At 33.8% G+C, this 25,346-nt stretch overlaps 1 protein-coding gene across 1 annotated transcript; it reads left to right on the top strand.

Annotated features, from left to right (window-relative positions):
• Positions 1 to 1,597: 1,597 nt before the first annotated feature.
• PRKAR2B_3 (cAMP-dependent protein kinase type II-beta regulatory subunit) lies at positions 1,598 to 24,736 on the top strand. Its single transcript, XM_035732752.2, has 4 exons — positions 1,598 to 2,636; positions 8,293 to 8,391; positions 15,458 to 18,197; positions 23,364 to 24,736. Exon 3 carries the CDS (start codon positions 15,726 to 15,728, stop codon positions 16,860 to 16,862), a length of 1,137 nt encoding a protein of 378 aa, XP_035585832.1. The 5' UTR covers positions 1,598 to 2,636; positions 8,293 to 8,391; positions 15,458 to 15,725; the 3' UTR covers positions 16,863 to 18,197; positions 23,364 to 24,736.
• The last annotated feature ends 610 nt before the right edge of the window (positions 24,737 to 25,346 follow it).

Below are 25,346 nucleotides of genomic sequence, written 5' to 3'. Positions count from 1 at the left end.
ACCTAGATTAGGCATATATATATATATATATATATATATATATATATATATATATATATATATTAGATCATTAATAATTAATATACTTCTAATAACAATCAAAGTACATGGTGCTGACCTTACATGGCATTATCTATATACAGTTATGATGTAGATAAAATGAAACTTGACTATAATATTTTCATAAGGACAAATTTGTTAATACAATGAGTTTGTAGAGATTGATTGTAAGTTAAAATCCGTTGGATAATCAATTCAACCTACGTATAAATAAAACTTATTAGCTATTCTCATCTATGATATTGTCAAACTTGAATCCTGGAAAATTGATTTGACTTCAATATATTTCGAGATAAACAATTCCTTACTTCTATCCAGACCTTAAAATTCTTCAGTCTTTAAATTCTAAACAAAAAAAGTAATATCAGAAGAGGTTTTTGTGGATATTACAGTAATATCAATAGTTGAGATCATAAGTCAATGGAAGCTAGATCACCATGGAAAACCTGGAAGCACTAAACAGCCGTTTCATCCTATTGTAAAACTCCTCAGCAGTGCGCACCCACAATCCTACCCCGCGAAATTCGAAGTTGAATTTAGACATTAACAACATTGGATGCCTGCTTAGTGGTCTGGAGGTTAAGCATTCGCGCGCGTGACTGATAGATCCTGGGTTCAAATCTCACTCCTCAGGAGTCCCATACTAGAATGGAACGGCCATCCACAAAAACCCCTTCTGATATTTATAGGTTCGCTTGTGACCCTGAAATTCTGTCATCTGGATTCAATCATCGACTATCGAGTAGTAAATATAATGAAATCTGAATGAGTATCAAATTGATAACCGATTAGAATTTTCATATTTGGATATAATTTTTATTTCAGATAAAAGAAAATAAGCATAATACATTTTATCGTTGATATGATACCTTCACAACATTTCTATAGTTGATTTAGAATTATTTTCTGATTGTACCGAGAAAATGGCTCTATGAAAGTACTTACGAATTCCTACGGAACACAATTTCTAGGTATTATGCTGATGATTGATATGTAATACAATGAAATTCTGTTGACATTCAATAATGTACGGTGAGTAAGAAGCAAAACAAATCATTATTAAAGAGCTTCCATTATCTTTGGGAGCTATTAGCTATATGGAGGTCTGTTTTAAGCAAATGATACTAGGTCCGAGTCTGTGAGTGTGCATCAACTCTAAGATGCAGGTGCATCCAGATGAAGATTCCTAAATAGGACAAAATATGTTCCCTGGATTCCACTACTAGACACCAACCATCTTTTCTCAAAATGCTTGTAACATACTGTTTGTAAAGAGACAGTCCATATAGAATGCACATATACCAAAAGTGGCTGATCAGTTCCAGTGGTAAACATCAATAAGATTTAAAAGACCAGTACAAACGTTTGATATTGATTACCTACTAACCATTATTAATATTTTATCCCTAAAAGAGGTCGATGTGCTCTGAATAACTCACTGGTCACATGCATTGTGGTATGTGCTATTTATGTCGACAGACATAAGTAGTATGTAACGCCAATCGGAAGTGAAAAAAAACCTGACAGCAAAAGGCTAAGAAAATCGAGCGGAAGAGAATAGAAGAGGAAATAGAAAGAAATTTTGAACTTGAAGTATCATATAGAATGTAAAAGATAAATGATAGAAATTTACAAATGAAGTATTCAGTGCTTGGTTTTTATATTTTACCATGTGTTATAACATGTGCCCTGTGTCCGCTCCTGTTTCCTGTCTAGCCCTAACTGTTAGAGTTCAGAACACCGATCTCAGTCTCTGTAATATGAATCATTTATTTCAAACATATTGGGTTTATATACCAACCAAACAGACCACATCACAACCTAAAATAGAAAATAACACTTGTACAAGATTTAGCCAAATATGGTTGTGAATGTGTGAGACTGTAATTGATAAACTAGTAATAACTCAAGAATAGTAAATCGTATAACAGTAGTCCGTGAGGTCAAAATAAAGCTTATGATAAGTGGAACACAAATATGAATAGTTTAGTTACTTAACAATTATACTATAAAAGTATATGTATAGTATTAGTCCAGAAATAGATTCCGACTATACTCATCGGGATATAACACTAAGATACTATATAATTTCATATTAAAATACATTGCTTGTCCCTACTTCTATTCTCATTCAAAACATTATAACTGTAAATCTTCCATTAACTGGTTCTAGTCTCAATATAAGTGACTATCCATTGTATACAACTACATACATACATACAACTACAGACATAACCACAAAACGATAGTTAAACCATTAAAACAATTGTTTGTTAAATGAATAATAAGTATTCAATAATCTTAAGTTCAATAAAATATTGTTAATTAAAACAATTGGTTACACAAACCTGTTCCACATAGATACAAACATCTGGATGCACAATTAGACTAACTTACATTAGAAACTTATAATAGATCTATAATGTATGAAGATTTCCATAGATATTTGAGTACATCTATAAGCATACAAATACATGCACTCAAGTTACATGATTCATAAATATAAATTACTGATGAAAAAGGCATTATCCATTGTTTATTCTATCATTTCCGCTTTTTACCTGAACAACAATTTAGTAAGTAAAGTGTTAAACAATTAGTTTTCAATGTACATCTCCTTTCTATTGCTCTTATTTAATGATTTATGCATAAATCATATCAGTTGATTAAGTTTGAACTCTATGATTCAATTATTCAAAATATTGACGAGGTCATAGCCCAAACTAGGACGAAACACACGTCAAAATGGATTCCACTACTAGCCACTATTTATCTTTGCTTAAAAAGCTTGTGACTTAAGGCTGTATCGAGGCAATCCACACAGGATGCACACATGCTAATAGCAGACTGATCAACTGCAGTTTGAAACCTCAATGGGAAGATACAAGCAAAAATAGTACCAAGCGAATTTAAATTCACCCTATCGCACAAGCAGGTGGCTATCAGGACTCGGTAACTGAATGGACAACACGATGGCGTTTGAAGCTAATGGTACTGGGTTCGAGATTGAACACCAACTGTGAGATGCAGGTACATCCAACTGACGAGTCCAAAATAGGACGAAACGCGCATCAAACTGGATTCCACTGCTAGTCACTATCCATCTTTGCTTATAAAGCTTGTAAATTCATGCAATATCGAGGCAGTCCGCACAGGATGTATATATGACAATAAGAGACTGATCAATTGTAGTCCTAAATAACTATGGGAAGATACAAGTTAACAACATCATGTGAACATAACCTCTATAGTTTATTAAATTAAAAGTGAATCATTGAATGATTGATTTCATTGAATGAAAATTATGGTAATATGGTTCATTGAATCCAGTTAAAAATTCCATACATCAATAGATTCTTACTGATTTTGTAATTATCGTGATATCGAAAGGTCATCAGGTTATCAGATTTTTACTTTCCCTGAGGATGTATATTGTTAAGAAAAGCCGACTTATAACGAAATAAGGCGAGACTATAATTTATGGACAAACCAGTCACGTTTAAGATAACAGGTGGCGGATTTTTGGCATGAAATTCATTCATCCATTTGGATAAAACGAGTTTTGACATTGTAGTTGATATCAATTCGTGATGAAAATCCGGAATGTAATTTCGAACCTTAATCATCAACTGTAAATTATAATTCTAATTTTTCACACTGTTTTATAACCCTCATTTGATCTTGTTATTAAATGGACACTCTCATGGTCAGTCTAGCGTCGTTCAAATGTCGTCCATAAATTATGGTCTCACCGTCAATCAGAAAGGAAATTCTTAGAAGAGATACTTGAATGAGTGATCGAAACAAATCATTCCGATTGAAGTTTTATTCTTCTTGGAACTGATCAAAAAGTAGTAACTTTGAAAATCTTTAATAATTTCATGCTCCCTTAACAAGTTACTTTTAGTTCACTTACAGTCATAGTTAGTTGGACACGTCACTAATAAATATTAGCACGTTATTAATAATTAATTTCATGTTGTTTATTCTCGATTGTTTGCATCATACTACCTTTCTTTCAAATTACTCAGAGGTAAAGCGGTGGACTGTAAGTTAATATTAACTAGTCTTAGTGATTATAAACAATGATTACAGCTGAAACAGACCATAGGCTGTTAAAGGATTGAAATAGAACACTGAACGTAAAATTTGATCACTCATAATTATGAATAGATTCAAGTCAGAAATATGGACCATTAAAATTTCAGTTTAGTAGCTTGGAGGTAATACACTTGACGCTAAACATGAAAGTATTGAGTTTGAACCCTTGTAGTATGATCAGTGTGTGTTTCTTATTTCTTTACTAGAACAAAATGTTATCCAATGCTCCCTAATTTCCAGTGACCATTTCGCTAAAATCAGTTTATGATATAAGTTACATAATGTCATGATTATTGTTTGATATTTTACTGAATTCAGTGACTGATTGAAATTATAAGTCAATTGAAGCTAGACTACTATGGAAAACTTGAAAGCACTGGACAGCCGTTTCGTCCTATTGTAGGGCTCCTTAGCAGTGAGCATTCACGACCCCGTCTCACGAGATTTGAACTCAGAACCTATCGATCTCGCACGTGAATGCTTAACCTCTAGACCGCTGAGCCGGCCGGCATTCAATGTTACTAATATCTAACTTCAATCAATCCACGAAATTCATTTTATTTATTATTCCTTGTTGTATGTCTTTCTAATTTTCTCTCTGTGTTGATGTATTGAGTGGTTACTTGGGCTGATACACATTTATATCAGGTATTTGACTGACCTTTTAGAAGCTACTGTTTTTTATAGTATCAATAGTAGTAATGGGAATAGTTGTATTATGAGTAGTAGTGGTTATCTTAGTAGTATTTGTCCTATTTTTTCTATCAGAATCAATTCTTTCTACATTAATCAATGACTTGGTTACAAGAAGAAGTTCATGTATTTCATGTTAATAGGTGTAATCTAATTCTTATCATCAGATTAGTTGTAACCACTAATTAAGATGAATCAATTTCAAGTAGAGAACCTTAAATTTTCAATGTTAAGTAATCAGTAACAATCGATATTAATCCGCTTATAATCCTCTATCATTTCGTTAAACAATGTTTTAATCTAAATAAGAAAAGATTCTTTTCAATGAATTAATTACTCAGTGAAACACTGATATGGACTTAAATGGTAAGAAATAAATATATTCTTAATTGCAAAAGATATGTGACAAGGATTTATCTCAGGGTGTTGATGAAAATCAGGAGCACTGGACAACTGTTGAGCTCTAGTACTGGGCTCCTCAGGATTGATTTCCCACGTTTTTACTAAGCATGGAACAATAGATATTCAGGTCTCGTTATGAATGCTTAACATTTAGACTACTGAGTTGATATATAACGAAACGATCATTCACTTTTCACCCTTAACATGTCTGAAATCCACAGGAATCTATGGAATTCGTCTAACTTAGTAGTGAGTGTACTATTACTGAAATGGTTTTATGAACATTATTTCTAGACTAAATCATGTCACTGAACCAATTTGGAAACATGTGTAAAGTTGTGTGGATATCTCATCATCATTACAACGGTCAGCTAAATTTATATGCTTAAACAATGGATACACACAAGCAAACGTCAAGTGTAAAACGCAATTACCAGCATATAGAAATGTTTATAAAGTGTGATTATGATGCTTTAAATTACTTTACGCAAAATGTGAACATGTATCTTTATGGGTGTAGTGTAGATATCCATGATCGCGCAGTAATTGTCTAATTAAGTAAATCAGTAATACGTCATTTAAGGTTAATTCCATTAAATAAGATAATTTTCACTTTACTTCTTGTATATTGTTTTTCTCCTCACCACTTACTTACTTGCACCTGTCACTCCCAATGGAGAATAGGCCACCGATCAGCATTCTACAGCCTACTCTCTCCTGAGCCTTCCTTGCTAGCCCTATCCAATTGTTGCTCATTCTTCCCATGTCTGTCTCCATTTCTCGGTGCAATGTGTTCTTTGGTCTTTCACTTCGCCTTTATTTGGCCCTGAGGATCCCAAGTGACGGCTTGCCTTGTGACTCAGTTGGATGCTTTCCTTAATGTGTGTCCTATCCACTTCCAGCACTTCTTCCTGATTTCGTCCTCCTCTGGAATCTGGTTTGTTCTCTCCCACAATAGGTTTTTACTGATAGTGTCTGGTCAACGGATCCGAAGTATTATGCGTCGACAACTGTTGATAAACACTTGTATCTTCTGGATGATGGGTTTCGTAGTTCTCCAAGTATCTGCTCCATACAGTAAAACTGTCTTGACATTTGTATTGAAAATTGTGATTTTAGTTTTGGTTAACAGACAGTTATTTTGAGTTCCAGATGTTCTTCAGTTGTAAATATGCTGCACTTTCTCCTCATCACTGCACATTGAATATTGAACGGAGGTCGTTTGCATGCAGTTGAATTCGAAATATATTAAAATCTAATTTCACTTAATTTTTAGTAATGTATGTGTTCACATGATAAAGGTCATTAGATTATTAGGCACGGTATATGAACAGTCGTATTAATATGGATTTATGGAAGTATATTTCCTCATTTGAACTCCACCTGGAGCCCCCTGGAGCTACTGCCGGTCTAAAGCCCGGATGAATGAAGAGGGTTGGGTACGAGGTTAACGACCCCACCCCGTAGAAACAATCTCACTAAAAAAAGTCGCTAACCAGAAAAAATAATTCAAACCACTTAAACTATGCCCTGGGAGTTCGAAGATGTTCATTTAGAAGACTTATGACGCCTCATAGTGAATAGCCGAGTTACTCCGGAACTCACGAGGCTGATGCCCCTTCTGACAACCAAAGCAACAATTAATTTAGGCACATGGAACGCTCGTACAATGTGAGAGAGTGGGAGAGTCTTCAAAATCGCTACAGAATTTCCTCATTTAATTGGAAGTCCTATAAACTCTATGATTATAAATGAGATCAAGAATTGGAAACTCATAAACATCCATATGAGTTTATATTGTAAGAAAAATATTTAATTTCTTGCACAACAGTGTACATAAGTTGTTCAAACTTATTTATTGAATAGTATAATGATTATCATGTAACATGACGTTACTACGGTGACGGTGGGTAAATTTAGTTTCAATTTAAAACGGTCATCTAGTACTTAGTAATCTTCAACAGTCTTTCAGCTCGTATCAGTTCTAAACAGAAATCGCCCTTGAAAGTATTTTGTTGTTTTGAAAAATAAGATGTGAACTAAACTTCAAGATTGTTTTGATCAAACCTTTAATACACAAAAGCCAATTATTAATTTCAAACGTTACTGCTTTACCGTTGTTGATTCAGTACTGAATATAAACATTCATAGATTATGTCACGGACTAAATTTAACTGGATAACGAGTGAAATTAAGGGGTACTGAATAGCTGTTTCATTTGAATAATGAACTATTCAGTAGTGTACAATCATCATCCAATCAGAGTTCAAGCTCAAGACGTCAATATCTTATATCAAGTTTATTACTTACAGACTCCTGAGATAATGCCAAATGATTGGGATTTCTAGCTTTAATCAGTTCACAACCAGTCATTATTGAATATATGAGATTCTTAAACGGAAGTCTTGATATTTTTTATAGATATTTTCCACTGTTTAATGAGAGCTGTAATTCAGAATAAACCTTCCCTCTTGTATGAGACTCATCAGCCACATATACTTATCATTGTGTTGATTTTCCCGCTTGGTATTCAATTAGAAGTTCGATAAGATTATTAGCACTGAAGTTAAGATTGTATCCAAGAGCCGGGATGAAATATTTGTTCTGAAACCTGATGACAGGTCATTACCGAAAATAGTACTTCATTTCAGGTATTTCTATGTAGTCAGATTATTATAATTCGAATGTAATTACTTTGTGTCTATTGAAATTACTCAGTTGTCTACTAAAACTGTTTCACGTCTCCGGTAAATGATAAACAAATACAATTCGACAAACAGGCAAAATATACAAAAACTGCAGTTCACCAAAAACAAAAAAACGTCTGAAAAACTGACGAACTACTAACAAGTAGACAATAACTTCAGAGAGAAAAATATAAAAGATTATCATCTTCCGGAACATTTCCTGTATATTGGTACCAACATTGCGTGATGCTTTAGGATTCAATAGGTCTAATTTTAAGTCCTTATTCAACTCACAAAATGATTTGATCATTATTTCCATTCATTAACAGGGTATTTATCTTCATTTTAGATTAAATAATATTACAAGTCAAATAGCAAAGTTACTGAACTGTTGAATAGATTAAATACTTACTGACAGAGCCAACGCAAAGTAAAAAGAAACTCTGAGGTGAGTATTTACAAGCTTCATTTGTATTGTTCACTGTTTTAAGCTACATAATCAATACATTATTCTATTAGATCATATCTTGATAATACCATCCAAATATTCAGGAAGTAGTCGGATATTATCGTGTTCGTTACAAGTCGTTATGGTAACAATTTCAATCTTAAACAATGAAACTTCAGATGAAGTGAAAATTATGCGAACGGATCATAAGTCTTTATGTCTTAGCCCTTTATGAGTTGACTTATTGAGAATAATAACAACGGGCGCTATCAGAGAGCTCTTTCTCTTTATAACTATTGAGTAATTCATCCTACGGGGAAATTTAGATAAATATTTAATATTATCTATATCAATTTCATGTGATCATATGTTTACATAAATTCTCCCTTAAATTGTATGGACTATTCGTAAATGTCGATATATGTCGAGAACATACACCGCTGTAATGTGCTTTGTAATCTGACCCACCTTCTTGTACGTGAAATTTGACCATTTTTTATATGATTAACCAATCAATAAACATAAAGTAAAACTTATTTAAAGGCAATGTCAGTATAGGGGTTGTGAAGATTATTCAATTTTTTATTGAGATTATGAAACGATTGGTGTTAGACTACCATTGAAAACCCGGAAGCACTGGAAAGTCATTTTATCCTAGTGCGCATCTCCGATCCAGTTCGCGGGATTCGGACCCGGGGCCTTCATTCTAAACTGATATCAGCTGAAAATCAATAAATGATGAGCTACTTTGTCCTAGTTTTAGACAAATCATCAGTGTGTACTCATTAAACCGAATTCGATAAAACTGATGACTTCCATGATTTATCATAATGAACATAAAACATATGGACAACTGAATCAGAATTTAATAATTTACATTTACAGTGAATTTTAGCCAAATATCTAACTTAATTAACATTTTAGGGAAATGTCTTCCAATTAAAAATTTGTCTGAATGAAATTTTGTCAAAATTGTAGTAATTTTATGATTGAATTCATGAATTGATTTAAGCTGGAAGCATTAGACATGACTAGTGGAGCCAATCCATATCTGTTGTGAGACAGTTACTCACTAGAGACAATAATGGACGGTCGCGCAATATTGTGGATTGATTGTAGTTAGATATTAACAACGTTGGATACTAGGTCAGTGGTGTAGATTTTAATCGTTCACACATGTGACATATAGGTCTTGGGTACGAATCCTGTAAGCAGGGTCGTAAATGCGTACTGCTAATGGGTCCCACAATAGGACGAAACGGCCTTCCAGTACTTCTAGGTTTTCCAGGGTTGTCTAGCTTAAATTGACTCATGAATCCAACCATTAGATTAATTAGTTAATCATAAGAGAGAAGAAATTTCATAATCATCATATTAGTATATCGATAATAAAAGGAATATGCGTAGTTAAACATTATTAATTATTGTATTATATTTCCATTATTTAGTACAAATTTTATGATTTGGCCAATAAATTAATTCATTCATTTGCGTAATATACCCATGTATTTAATACTTTATCTAATTAAATTATTCTCTTTCAATGTTGTATAAAATAACATAGTAACTAATTTACAAATCAATGTAAAAGCAATGATAATCAAATAAAAGTGCAGAAAGAAAGAAAAAAAATACCCAGAAACATACCCATTAAGGGAATTAGGTCCAAGGAAGGATAAGAGGTTGGACGAATCGTTTCTGTATGCAAAGTTCGAGCTTGAGTTTGTGGATTGCTAATATTTCAGCAGTGCATAAAATATTGATTGGACACCCCCCTTTGATCCAATTCCTTTAATTCTGTAGATTATTTTAAAAGAGAAATCTTTTGGAGTGATTTGTCCACAATTTATTAAATGCTCCTATATAGAACTAGTAATTGTTTTACATTCAGCTTTTAAAGGCCAAGTTGAATAGTGTTCTGAGATGCATTTGGAAAGTGACCGCTTTGAAAAGTGTTTGAAGTAGATTTCTTTACATATTCAATAATTTTTAAAAGTAGTACATATTTATAACAGCTTAAAGGTTAAGTAAATGAATCCATTTAGAAAACAAAAATCCTTAAAGATGATTTAAAATATGTCAAGATATTGAAGTTTAGAAATACATTAACTGTACTTGTGCATTGATATTTAAAGTAAACGAACTAGATAGTGCATACTCAATCTATAAAATTCATTTTCTTAATAGTTGAGATCATGAACCGATTGATGATAGACCATCAGTGAAAATCTTGAAGCACTGGATGGCCGTTTCGTCCTAATATGGGACTTCTCAGAAGTGCGCAACCACTATCCCACCTCGCTAGATTGGAACCCAGGACCTATCAGTCTCGCGCACGAACGCTTAACCTTTGAACTACTGAGCCGACATCCAATGGTGTTAGTTTCTAACTTCTGCTAGTCTCACGAGGCAAGATCGTGGATGAGCACTGCTGAGGAGTCCCATCCTAGAACGAAACGACTGTCCAATACTTCCAAGTTTTCCATGGTGATCTAGCTTCAGTTGACTCATGAATCCAACTATTAAAGTTACTATAATATCCACAAAACCCCTACTGTTACTAATCAAAATATGCTCACTAGTGACTGGATTCAAGAGGTATATCCCGGAGTTCTAATAGAAGCAGTGACCAATGGAATTAATTATTCTTAATCACTTTACATCATACTACTTAATTCTTCTACTGAATTCAAATGTTCCAATTAGATTGAATAACATTTCATTCTAAATAACATAAAAGGATTAATAATAATTTCGATATTTATTCTATAATCATAAGGTCATTATCTACTTGTATATTTATTTGCGTGTTTAATTTCTAATTTTCAATAGAAGTCCTTAACTTAACTGTTCACTTGTTCAATGATGATCTAATCAATATTAATTACTAACAGGAAAGAAAAAAAGAAAACAAAACTTAATCTGTCAGAATCAAATTAAAAACAGAATTAAAGTAACCATTTCATTATCTAATCAAGGTCAATCAGATAATTGTTTTACTTGAATCTTTTGATTGATGTGTTAGGACTGCAATTGATCAGTCTGTTATTGGCATATATATATACTATACGTATTGCTTGGATATTGCATTAATTCACAAGCATTCTAAGCAATAATGGATGGTGGTTAGTAATGGAATGCCCCCAAATGCCCTGGTACAGCCGAGAGTTGGGAGAGTCTTCTCTCTCTCTCTCGAAATGCTTTCACATGACCGCGTGCATACAGCTACTGACAGCGAAATCCTACTCACTGACTTCTCGCGGCATTACCGTTGTTTGCGAAATTGAGAGGACAAAAAGTGAATGTTCGACGCTTTAACCGGGTTGGTGGATAAGGAGGATCCATCAAAGTGAGTTGGGACACCCTGATTCCAAATCGATGGTGCACATGAGATTCAGTATCCTGGGGGAACAAATGGCGTATGAATCAATTATTGGTCACCGGCTGCCATGGGACTGCATCTCCTCACGTTACTCCACTGCCTTGTGCACTAGACGTTTAGGTCGAAGGCTCTGGGTGTGGCCTCCTAAGAAAACCAACTGCTTCGGTTTGGGCACCCGAGCAGTATTCTAGCCCTCACACAAATCAAATGATTTGGTGCCTTCTTGTACCTATGTTTATGTGTTTAAATAAATAAACTGGAACACAGGGCGCGCGTTTCGTCTTATTTGGGACTCATCGGCTGGATATACCTGCATCCGACAGTTGATATTCACTCCAGGACTCGAACCCAATACCGTTTGCTTCAAGCGTCATCGTGTTATCCACTCAGCTACTGAATCCTCATAGTCACTAGATTGTGCAATGTGGTAAAGTTTAAATTCACATGATACCATTTAATTGAGTCTTCCCACTGATGTGCTAGGACTGCAATTGACCAGTCTCTTAATTGACATTTGTGCATACTATACGTATTGCTTTGATACTGACTTAATTCACAAACATTATAAGCAAGTATGACGTTTGAAGCGAACGGCATTGGGTTCGAGTCCCAAAGTGGACATCAACTCTGGGATGCAGGTACATCCAGCTGACGAGTCCCAAATAAGACGAAACGCGCGTCCTGCATTCCGCTGCTAGCCACTGTCCATGTTCGCTTAGAATGGTTGTGAATTAAAGCTATATCGAGGCAATATGCACAGAATGCATATATGCCAATAAGAGACTGATCAATTTCAGTCCTAAACATCAAACGGAACATTCAAGTAAACAATACAAAATGAATTTAAACTTGACCACATTGCACAAGCTAGTGTTTATGAGGACTCATTAGCTGAGTAGATAACACTATGACACTCAAAGCGAACAGTATTGGGTTCGAGTCCTGGAGTGGATATCAACTGTGAGATATAGGTACATCCAGTGGACGAATTCCAAATAGGACGAAACGTGTATCAAACTGGATTCCACTACTAGCCACTATCCATCTTTGCTTATAAATACCAATGGTGGGAACTCATTTCCCTAAAAAGAGAATAACAATAGAAGAGTAATGGAGAATATGTATAAAAAACCAATCTAACTCTCTTGCAATTACAATATATTAATCCTTGGGATTAAAGTACATTTGAATTCCTGAAATAATAATAAGTTTTCTTTTAAAAACAAAAAAAATATGTGGAAAAGGAATTTACAACTAAATTGAAAAATTAAAGAAAATAAAACGTGATCTCCTTATGAAAAAAAAATCAGTTACTGAAAATTGATTGATTATCTATCTATAATGATATAAAATTAAATCAATGATGTGAGAATGAGAAGATACCAAATTACAATTATCAAACATACATACATACAATCTGAGTCTGTATTATTTGTTTGTTTGTTTTTGGATTGTAAGGATAATTATTAGGCTACCATCATTTACTCACGTGTACTATCTTCCAAGTGAGTAGTCCCTCCATCTTAATAATAAACACGTGCTTTCCTGAAGCCATAAATAGTGGAATCCAATTATGAGGCCATCAGATAGTTAGCAGAAACGTTAATCAACGATCGCTGTGCTGAAGCTATAAGTGTTAGTCATTGAATACAAACTCATTGATTTGAAGAGTAGGCGCTTGAAGAGAGACCTGAAAGTTTTGAGTTCGACCTCTATCGGTATCGTTAGTGTGCAAGCTGGGTAGTACCTTACTGTACAGTGTTCCTTGGCTTTCTGTAATTAATTCGACGTGATAAATTATTTCTATATATCAAGGATTTTTTGTCAAAGAATTATGGTGATGCCTAAAAATCATATATTCTTCATAGATATTAGCACATAAACTTGGGGTTAGTCTAGAACTCAACAGAAAACTATCTTTGTTTTATGGATTTCATGATTTACAAGGCGTTTTCTGTTATATCCCATTTTCCAAACTGTTCAACAGTGGGTATCCACTCCATCCCTAGGTACTGAACCAATGGACGTTGTAGCACCATTCGAGATAAGCACATTATCTTCAGACAATTGATTTGGCATCCATATTTAGTCCACATTATGGTTAAACTAAACCACTTGTTAATAGCAAATGACAATCAGGTCATCTAGCAATAATTTTGTAATCGATGAGTACTCGAACACCACATTAGTAAAGTTTTAGGCTGAGGCTGGGTGACACGCGATTGATACAAATGGAAAATATCAGTTCTCTAAAGATTTCATCTTTGCCCTGTTGACGACTACCAACTAATGAGAAACTTGAGTTCAGGGTTAATTAGTTCTAACACAAACATTTATATCGATGTGCCTCCAAAGTCAGTGAATTTCTCAAATATTTCGAGGAAGTTTTCTGTTTTAACCAGAAGGGGACTTTGTGGACATTTTAATAATTTTATGGTTGAAATCATGGGTCAATTAAAGCTAGACCACCATGGAAAACCTGGAAGCATCACATGGCCGTTTCGTTCTCGTATGAGACTCTTCATCAGTGCGCGTCCACGATCCTGCACCACGAGATTAGAAAACAGGATATATCAGCCTCGCACGCGAAAGCTTAACCTCTAAACCACTGTTTTTTTCTGTTTTAACTGACTAACTGTTTACTTTAATCACCCAATATACTCACTCAAACGATCTGATAACAAACTTACAGCCTATAACCACTGCTAAATTCGAAAGAAATCATCACAGTTATTGACATATATTTATTCCCATATATTCTTTTGTCACTGAAATGACAAGTATGTCAGAATTCATTCATCAAATTATCTTAAGAGTTAAATCGGTCAGAAAAATTTCATTAATGAAGACGTATAACAACTAACTACCGTTTAAAAATCCTATTCACTTGTATTTTGAATATTAACAAGTTTTATGGGTAATAAAGAGGACTGATATGTCCTGATTTCGAATCTCGTGGTGCAGGATCGTGGACGCGCATTGACGAGGAATGCAATACCAGGAGGAAACTGCCTTTCAATGCTTTCAGGTTTTTCATAGTGATCTAGCTTCGATTGACTTAAGAATTTAATTATTAAAATAGGAATTTATTAGAATATTCTATAGTGAAACACAAGTTATTAAATTAAAGGATTATTGTTTATCAGTTACTGATATTAAACCATTTTATTGGATATCCCAACTGAGTAGAAAAATTCAATTTCATTGGTTATTACAATTCTATATTTCCCTTCTCCAATTTAAGCCAACCGGGCATTTAAGGGTGAATTAAAGTACATCTTAACTACTATCAAATTGTAGGTTTAATATCTATGACATATTTAAAAGGTCAACATAATGCACAAATTAATAAGAGTTTAACATTTTTCTTTTATTGATCAGTTTATAACCATTGATTGTGTAACTACTTTTCCCCTAATATTGAGCAATGTTTACATTTGACATATGGAAAGTTTTGTTAACCTAGAAAATATTTTTTATGTCTGTAGGCAAAGGATAGAGAACAGACAGGTTAGTGGAATTAACTCAAGTAACCGTAGTAGTTGTTTGTTGTTGTGGTGGTAGTGTTCAACCATTTTCTTTCCAAAGTGGAGACTCTTAACCATAAGGAAAAATTCCAAAATTCCTTCATTAATCTAATCCGTTAGAACCAGCTAAAAATCCTCAAATTTTCTTTCATTTTAGCAACAAAAATAAGGACATAACTGTTTTTGTGATAAGTGGAATTTGTCTGTCCAACTACTACTACTACCCCCTTCATGTCATTCTGACGACTACTAACATACTAATAATTGTCTATTGCTTGATGTGTGTGTACCTCTACGTGACCTTCAGGTGGTAACCAATCAAATCTATCGCTTTTGATTAAGTGGTAGACGAAGTTTGTGATTGTTGATTATTCAAATCTCAAAACCAATAGTATTATTTATCGTACATACTGAAAGTCTATTGTATGATAATGACGATGAAGGACGAAGTTGTCGTTCCCCCTGGTCTAAGGGAATTATTACAAGAATTAACTGTGTCTATACTGCGAGAACACCCTGATAATTTAATTCAGTTTGCTATTGATTTCCTAATGATGAAGAAGGCGGCATCAGAAAATCGTCCAAATAAAACAACTGAAAGTGAAGATGAAGATGAGGAACCTATGCCTATACCTCCACAAAGAGCTACTCGAAGAGCTGGTGTAGCTGCGGAAAGTTATGATCCAGAAAAAGATGATACTTCAAATGTAGAGAAAGTTGTACATCCTAAAACAGAAGAACAACGTCGAAGATTAGCTCAAGCCACTAAAGATATTCTCCTTTTCCGATGTCTTGATGATGATCAAATGAAAGATGTTATTGATGCCATGTACGAACGTCATGTATCACCTGGTGAAAAAGTAATTACACTTGGTGAAGATGGTGATAATTTTTATGTAATAGAAAAAGGAGTTTATGATATCATTGTGAAAGTTAGTAATGAAGAAAAAACTGTTGGAAAATACGACAATAAAGGGTCTTTTGGTGAATTGGCACTGATGTATAATACACCACGAGCTGCAACCATTTTAGCCAAAACTGAAGGTGTAGTTTGGGTAATGACACGTGAAGTTTTTCGTTCAATTGTACTGAAAAAAGCATTTGAAAAACGTAGATTATATGAAGAACTACTTAATCAAGTACCAATCCTAGAAAGTCTCAGTGCTTATGAACGCATGAGTATTGCAGATGCATTAAGAACAAAAATCTTCAAAGATGATCAACAAATTATCAAACAAGGTGATCCAGGTGATGAAATGTTCTTTGTTGAAGAAGGCAAAGTACGCATTAAAATGAAAAGAAGCGGAGAAACAGAAGAAAAAGAAGTAGCTGTTATTGAAAAAGGTGGTTATTTTGGTGAATTAGCTTTATTAACAAGTCATCCACGTGCTGCTTCAGCATATGCTGATGGTCATACTAAACTTGCTGTATTGGATGTTGGCAGTTTTGAACGTTTACTTGGTCCTTGCTTAGATATACTCAGAAGGAATATTGACGATTATGAAGCTAAACTAAAAAATATTTTTGGTAGTTTAGATAAAGTACCAGAATTAAGACGTTAATTATGAATTACTTTTGATGATTAACGTCTTGATTTACGTCTTGATTTACATGTGATCGTCGATTACTATAATAATTATTATTCTTATCGTATTTACACTGTTCTTTGTGTTCAACCGAATGATCCAACTTTCATGGATATTCATATTCTTTGATTAGTGAAAGGAGATGAGTCAGATCATAGTGAGTACAGTATATATTTTGTTTTTATTTGCTTATATATATATATATAATTTAAAACAAAATTATGTACATATACGTATTTTCCTCTTTTTTTGTTGTTGTTGGTTGTTTACTTAAGTGGTAATCTGGAATCTACATGTTTCCATGTAAACCGTTACTCGATTTTTTTCCAAATTGTTTCAACTGTTTTTAATCCTTTCATTAAGTAACTCGTAATTTTAGTCACTATTAACATTACTATTATTATTATTATTTTGGATATTACTTGTTCACTGATCATCACTATCATTCATAATATTGGTATTATGCACAAAAAATTGACCATCATACAAGACTATGTGTAGATTGTATTAGCTCAATTCTATATCCTAGTAACACAATAAAATTCTATCTTTTATTCATATGTATCGTTTTTTGATGATCATTTACACTTTATTACTATGGTGATGGCTGATATTCACTGTAATGAGCATTGTTACCGTACATAGATATAGAAAAGAAAAGAATTTCAAGTAATTCTTTCTTAGTTACTCTTTTTTTTTTCAATCAATTGCTTACATTTCATTTCTCATGTACCATATAACATGTGCAAATAGTAAGAGAGTTGAACTGTTATATCCAAAAAATACGCTGGTATTACTTATCTTATGAGGCATGGACATATATATTGGTAAAACAAATACACATAATACATTCATCCTTCGTTACTACTAATATCTGTATCATTTTGATTACTTGTACTTGTGAGGGGGGGAGGGCTACCCGATATTTTTCATTTTTGTCATTCTTTTTTTCTTTCTGAGCTCATTGTTTTCTTTCTCTTTGTTTGTTTATTCTGCTGTCCTTTATGTTTTTTTCTTCTCATTATTCTCTTATTTTCTTCCATTAATCCTTTATAGATAATCAGTGAAAACAAAAAGATATATCATCAATTATTTGTTTTGATGTATCCGTGTTCACGTTCTTGTTACTGATTAATCTGGGTAGTAAGGTTTTAAAATATACTTGTATAATGAATTAAACAATTGAGTTAAGTAATTCATATATATTGATTATGTGTTAGATTCTTATGTTACTTATAAATGGTTATATTTCTGTGTTCAAATGGAAGTAGTTTGAGTCAAGTTTCAAACTTGTAACTGAATGAATAAAAGGTATTTCATACACTATTAAACTGTATGTATTCATATTTTACTTAATTGAGCTTTTGAAAATTGTTCTTTAAACTGTATTCGTGGATGTGCATTACTGAAGAGTCTCATAATAGGATCAAATGGCCATCCATTGCTTCCAGGTTTCTCATAGTAGTTTAGCTTCAATTAACTCATGATCTCAACTATTGAAATTACTATAATATATCCACAAAAATAAACCCTTTTGATAAAAAAAGCTAGACAACTAATTGCTTCAACTAAGTTTATATCAGACTGTTCGTTGGAAAAGATCTCAAATATGCAGTTTTTAGTAATGTAGAATAATGTGTTGGTTAGTCAATATTTATAAGTGAATTACAACATCGCTAATGTATGCTTCAACTCTAATTCAGACAGTTTTTAGATAAATTTTATTGTTTAGTAACTAAGATTGGATTGTTATCGTTATAACTTGTGGTTTTGTACCCTTGGTTCTTTGTTTTTTACCCCGTCGCCAATTGTTATAACGCTCGGTTTTACTTCGTCTAATGTTATAACGGTTGGGTTTCCATGTATGGGACGTTAATTTACTTTAAACGATTATCTAAACTAGATCCTTCCCAGTGTCTATTCTACAGGACTTCAACACAACTCAGATCAAGAACACATGATTAGCCTGACCACAACGTAAATATATTTCTACACCTAAACCCGACACAATCCAACAACCATGAACAATCAATAATAAGTGTGCCATAATAATTATAAGGATAAGGGAATATATAACTTATCTGACACCTATCAGACTATGTACACGTCTGACTAAGCAGACAACCAATCATTATCATTCTCGTTCACACATGAGTTATGTTATGTTCAATCAGTCATTGTGTGAATGCATTTGGGGAAATTTCTCTTGTCAATAATATGTATATATGGTTGTATTAAAATAGTAAATTATAACTGAGTGCAATTTTTTATATGTTGAAGTAAGAACAGTTTGCTTTGTATATTGGAATTTTCTATCGTAAGGGTTACAAGCTCGAAATCTAGTCACACTTGAGTTGATTTCATCGAACCGGCAATTGGTTTTCACAATGAATGTGTACTATTTGTAAATGTATCATGCCACATACAAATAAATGCATGTCGTTTAATAGATGAACAATTTTTTCACTTACTTTCATTATGACTTTTAGTAACATCTATGATGGAATGGATAAATGTTGGTTTAATTCAGTGTTTTAATAACTAGTTAACTGAATACATTGATTAGATTAGTTGAGCAATGATGATATCTAGTTCTTATCATTAGGTACTATTATTTGACCACAGTTGCTTTAGAAACGTTGCTCGCATCTGGTGGGATCACCAGGTAAATAATAGTGAGGTTAGACACAGGGTATTAGGGAACGATGGTAAGTCAGTTGATGAGGTTGTCAGTGTTCATCGACTGAAATAGTTGGACCACGTGTTGCGTATGTCTGAACACGGATTACCACGACGCTCAATGCTGACTAGTGTTGGGGATGGTTGGAAGAGAGTTAGGTTCGGCCAAACCAAAACGTGGCATCAGTCGTTGAAGTCACTGACTTCTTGCGTAAGTCATGTTGGTAGATGCGAACTACTTGGTTGGAGTCCGCGTGACTATCGTAATCAATGGTTGGAGACTGTGGGTGACATGGCTCAGAATCGACCACAATGGTGTAGGTGTATACACTCTTTGTCTTCTCTTAAACTATGAGATTAAAGTCGCTTCATATCTAATTCTTTCTTCCTGTACTATATCCTTATATGCACTCTTTCTTTTATATATTACCACCATTGAATTAACTACTTCTATAAATTCGGTGTTTATCTTGTTGTGTTAATGAGTGAGGTATAGCAACTTGGAGCGATGCATATATATGTGCCTAGTTCTACGTTGTAGCTGACTGACTGAATGTAAAAAGAAGAACTTGTAGTAAGTAAGGAGCAAGTTTGTCAAGAAAAAGTCAATATATAACTAACTAGTTTATTATATTCCTAATGAGTGTAATTAAATCTATTAACATTGTAAATTGTGTGCATCCATTTAGTTATTGATTATTTGATATAAACTATTATCTAGTTCATTATATCCGAATAAAACTATCGACTAAATAAGTCAATCATATACCATTCATTGTATTCTAACATTAGTAATCGATCAGTTCATCTACAGTGTTGCCTTTTTCTCTACATCGAGCAATATCAGTCTTGACCTGTTGTAACATGTAACAAGCAGGAAAATTTTCGTCTCCAAACCAGTAGCTAAACCAGTATCTTCATAAATTACAACAAGGTTTGGTCTTTAATTCCTCATCCTTTGGTTAAAGTAAATAGATATAATTACTAACTATTACATAGAAACATGTACCTCAAAACAGGGTATACAAGTATGTAATTATTGAGTTATCAAATCTAGGAATTGGACGCAGATCAATTAAATCTAAATGCGGAAAAAAATGTTCTATTCTTACCCAGTTATTTGCATACTGTAGATTATACTCTTATATACTATACAACTGTTAAAAAAGAGTACTTTTGAAAATTCTCTTTCCCATCAGTTTTATCGTCGTAAATATGTGTACAAATGTATTTTAATAGTTGAGATCATGAGTCAATTGAAGTTAGACCACCATAGAAAACCTTGAATCTACTGGACGGCTCTTTCGTCCCATAGTGGGACTCCTCAGCACTACGCATCCACGATCCCGTCTTGAGAAATCCGAACATAGGAGCTATCGGTGTCGCGCGAAGCACTTAACCTGTAGACCACTGAGCTGGCCGGCATCCAACGGTGTTAATGTTTGACTTCAACGACCCACGAAATTGAGCTATACAGCTTATACACGAACTTGAGCGACGCATCCACCACTGTTGAATCTCGCGAGGCGGGATCGTGGATGGGCACTGCTGAGAAGTCTCACAATAGAACGAAACGGCCGTCCAGTGCTTCGAGGTTTTCCATGGTGGTCTAGCTTCAATTGACTCATGATCTCAACTATTAAAATTACTATAATATCCACAAAAACCGCTTCCAATATCACTATATTTCAGTCAGAATTGATCAAAGATGTTTAACTATCAAAACAGAAAGCTTCAATAATATCCATCTTATATATTTAAGGAAATCTTGTGAGATTGTTTGATCAACTATTTGGCAGCGTTTGAAGAAACATCTTTTTCATTATACATTAAACTGTTAAGGGTTAAGATTTCCAAAGTATCCTTCGGAAGTCTATAGGTGTTCAGAAAACGCTAAGAAGCACTATCCAATCAGCGTTGAATAAGAGCGTCACAGAAACACCTAAAAAGTGACGAGTCACGTTTGACTTTTTTGATTCTATACTTGCCTATCCCGCTACTTTATTTAGTGTAGTTCCAGGAACTTACAGAAGCTCAAGGTCATATAAAACTCAGCAAATACCCTCGTTTTTCTGTACATAAACTAACCTTGGAGTAAAACTTTTTTCCGCACTGCGCGCCTTTTCTCTTGTGTTCCAGTTTCCGTATAGATTTATCCCGGGATTTTCAGAAGCGGCTAGGAAATCGGGTCGAGTGTTCATTTAACAAACTTATCATTGGGATTAGAAGGTTGAGACGAGGTGAAAGAGCACAATAATTCATCATAAATGTATCGCGATACCTATGAAGTACTAGTATGCTATCGGTTAAACGAATGAACATTTTTCATATTTTTGGGGTATAGATTTGAACGGTTTGAAAATGGTTTCCTCTATAAAATAAGTAACTGAGTAGATAACACTATGACATTCGAAGCGAACAGTATTGGGTTCGAGTCCTGGAGTGAATATCGACTGTGAGATATAGATACATCCAGCTGACGAGTCCGAGCTAGGACGAAACGCGCATCAAACTGGATTCCACTACTATCCACTATGCATCTTTGCTAATTGTTACGAATTTTTCAGTTCGCTGACATAAAAAATAAATTCACGCAGCTTCATTTTACCAATGGGCTATGAATTAGTTTATTCGTTCTTCTATTAAGTAGACTGAATAATGCGATAATAAAATCATATCATACCTAAATAAAAATTCTCAGTTCAAACACTATAATGTCTACTTATGTTTATTTTCATGAGGAGGATACGTTTCTCGTTACTGATATTCAAGGCTGAATTTCTATCGATTTCTGATAGTTACGTTTTTTGAATTGTAATTTTCTATCATGGCCAATAATGAAATTCAAGATGTCCATTTCATACTTTTACAAATTCTTTAACTAAATGTATCTACATCTTGCGGTTAATTTCTTCACTGAGATATATCTTAAAGGAGATCATATACAACTATAAAAATTAACATCCTATCTTTTGGACAACTAAGTAGTTATCATGTATCTATAGCTTAAGATATTACACATTGAAGTTTTGAAGTATTGAGTGCTATATTAACATTGCAATGGGCTGAAAAATGTATCTACCCAACGAGTTTAAATTAGACTAAATGTACATACTTCATTACTTCCGACATTGATTACTATCCATAAATGTAATAATCTTAATCCTGTATAAATGTTTTCAAATTCATTTTGTTAATTATTAAAAGGAATTACTGTCTGAATTTGTCGGTAAATAATTTCTATCGATCGTAATAATTCTTGATAATCACCATCATTACTTACTTACTTACACCTGTTACTCCTCGTGGAGGAGCATAGGCCAACCATCAGCACTAGCCATCCAACCCTATCCCAAGAGATCCTTTCCAATTCTTTTCAGTTGTTATTCATCCTTTCCATATCTGCTTCTAATTCCCGACGTAATATGTGTTTTTTGGCCTCCCACTTTTTCGCTTCCCTTCAGCATTACAAGGTAGAACTTGCCTCGTGATGCAGTTTGGTGATTTCCCTGATGTATGTCATATCCACCTCCAACATCTTTTCCTAATTTCCTCTTCAGTTGGAAGCTGGTTTATTCTCTCCCACAGAAGGCTGTTTCTGATGGTATCTGGCCAATGAATGTTGAGTATCTTGTGTAGACAGTTATTTATAAATACTTGTACCTTCTTGATAGTGGTTGTAGTAATTTTCCAAGTTTCAGTTCCGTATAGTAGAACTGCCTTGACGTTCGTATTGAAGATTGTGACTTTGATATTGGTTGAAAGTTGTTTTGAGTTCCATATGTTATTCAATTGTAGGAATGCGGCCCTTGCTTTGCCAATCCTCGCCTTTACGTCTGCATCTGAACCTCCTTGTTCATCGATGATGCTTCCCAGGTACGTGAAAGATTCTATATCTTCCAGAAATCACCATCATAATTAGCAATTATTAATAATTTATACCTATTGAATAAACAACATGTACTTTCAGCATCTCTTGTAATAACCGATAACCTAGATTTAAGAGGAGGGTACAGGTTGTTATACTGATTAGCAAAACATAAGGGCTAATACTAATAATGTACATCATAGATTTAAACATGTAGGCGGATAAATAAATAGAACTGAACAGTAAAATACAATTCCGTACGATATATATATATTGTCACATTACTCGGTAGAATAATGAAAGAACAAAGTAGCAGCATAAAAAGTGCTTAGAATGAAATGACAACATCAATAAGTAATGAAGAGACAAAAGTGAAAGGTTACCTGATGAGGAAAGCACCCAACTGTGTCACAAGGCAAGCTCTCACCTGGAATTTTCAAGGCCAAAGAACACATTACGCCGAGAAATTGAGACAGATGTGAGGAGAATGAACAACAATTGGATAGAACTAGATAGGAAGGCTCAGGATAGAGTGGGTCGGAGAATGGTGGTCACCAGCCTATGCTCCATTGGGGGTAACAGGCGTAAGTAATTAATGGAATATTGATAAAACTAGTGATTCAATGGTTAACTCAAAAATAAATTGATCTCCTGTTATATCCCGACTACATCAGTCGACGAATATTTAAAGTACAGTAATCGTTTGTAAAAGTATAGCAGTTCATTTTGCCATATTTCACATCATACTTATAGATAAAAGATAATAAATAAGTAGCATGAAGGAGGTCAATATGTGGAGAAACAAAAATGAATGAACTAATATTTAGAAAATGAGGTTGTCAACTGTTTATACAATCTTCGATTACACCAGTCATTGACACAAGTCAAACTTGATAATGAAGGTTTAAGCTTCATAACGTATAGTTCAGTTATACTTGACACCACTATCTTGTAACCTCAACCGTTTATCACACCCCTTTCAGATCTCATCACAGTCCTCTAGAAAAAAAAGTTCATATTGTTGACTACCAATTTTAAGACTATAGAAGTAACCATTTAATGCAATAAGATATAGTATATACATTATTTTCTAAGGATACCGATTAACCAACCTAAATATAATTTGAATGCACAAAAAAACCGAATTAAATTGTCAACATATTGATACAAACAAATAGAGAAATTGATGTGGTATTCTAAACCAAATGTCAGTCATACAGTGTACACGTGTGCATCGGTTCAAGTTATCGTACCCCCATTACTACACTTAGATAAAATTGTCATAGGAAATCATACAGTAGTGTAGGTATATATATATATATATATATATATATATATATATATATATATTATTATTATTGATAATCTTTGTCATTCCAATTCTTTACATTCAATTATGTCAATTGTTTCACATTGTATCTTACCTCAATGTAAAATTCTAATCCACATTTGGTTGTAAACAACTGATGAAAAACTGCGAACTAATAATGAATTCACATTATTCTGCATCAATGTTCGTTCTGGCTTTATTTAAGAAATTATGTGTTGGGAAACAAGAAACAATTTATGAGGTAATCTGTTAACATAGGATCTAATCGAAGACAAAGAGTGAATGGACACACTATTGCGAACGATTTTGAATTGTCACACGACATCTCTAACCATTGGGTATAATAATCACACAGAATCCAATCAGGTAATCTTCATCTACCTACTTGGCTTAGTTCAATAGTCTGTCTACTCATCGACAGATCCCCTTACCTTTCTTTCAACCCAACCCCTACCCCAGCCGTTAACGCGCGTCGAGCTAGTCGGTTGATGGTCATACTCAATACACTTCCTAGCCAAATATACAATCCTATGGAAGATAGAACAGTAAGAAAATAGAATTGCTGACGTTACATAATGTCATG

Source organism: Schistosoma haematobium, chromosome 4 (genome assembly GCF_000699445.3).
Source record: "Schistosoma haematobium chromosome 4, whole genome shotgun sequence".
In the NCBI taxonomy this organism is placed as follows: domain Eukaryota; kingdom Metazoa; phylum Platyhelminthes; class Trematoda; order Strigeidida; family Schistosomatidae; genus Schistosoma; species Schistosoma haematobium.
Note: the sequence above shows the minus strand (reverse complement) of the source record. Positions and strands in the feature narration are given on the sequence as shown.

Bases quoted from the DNA above. Each gene is read 5' to 3' on its own strand.
- PRKAR2B_3 (XM_035732752.2), top strand. From the start codon at position 15,726: ATGATAATGACGATGAAGGACGAAGTTGTCGTTCCCCCTGGTCTAAGG.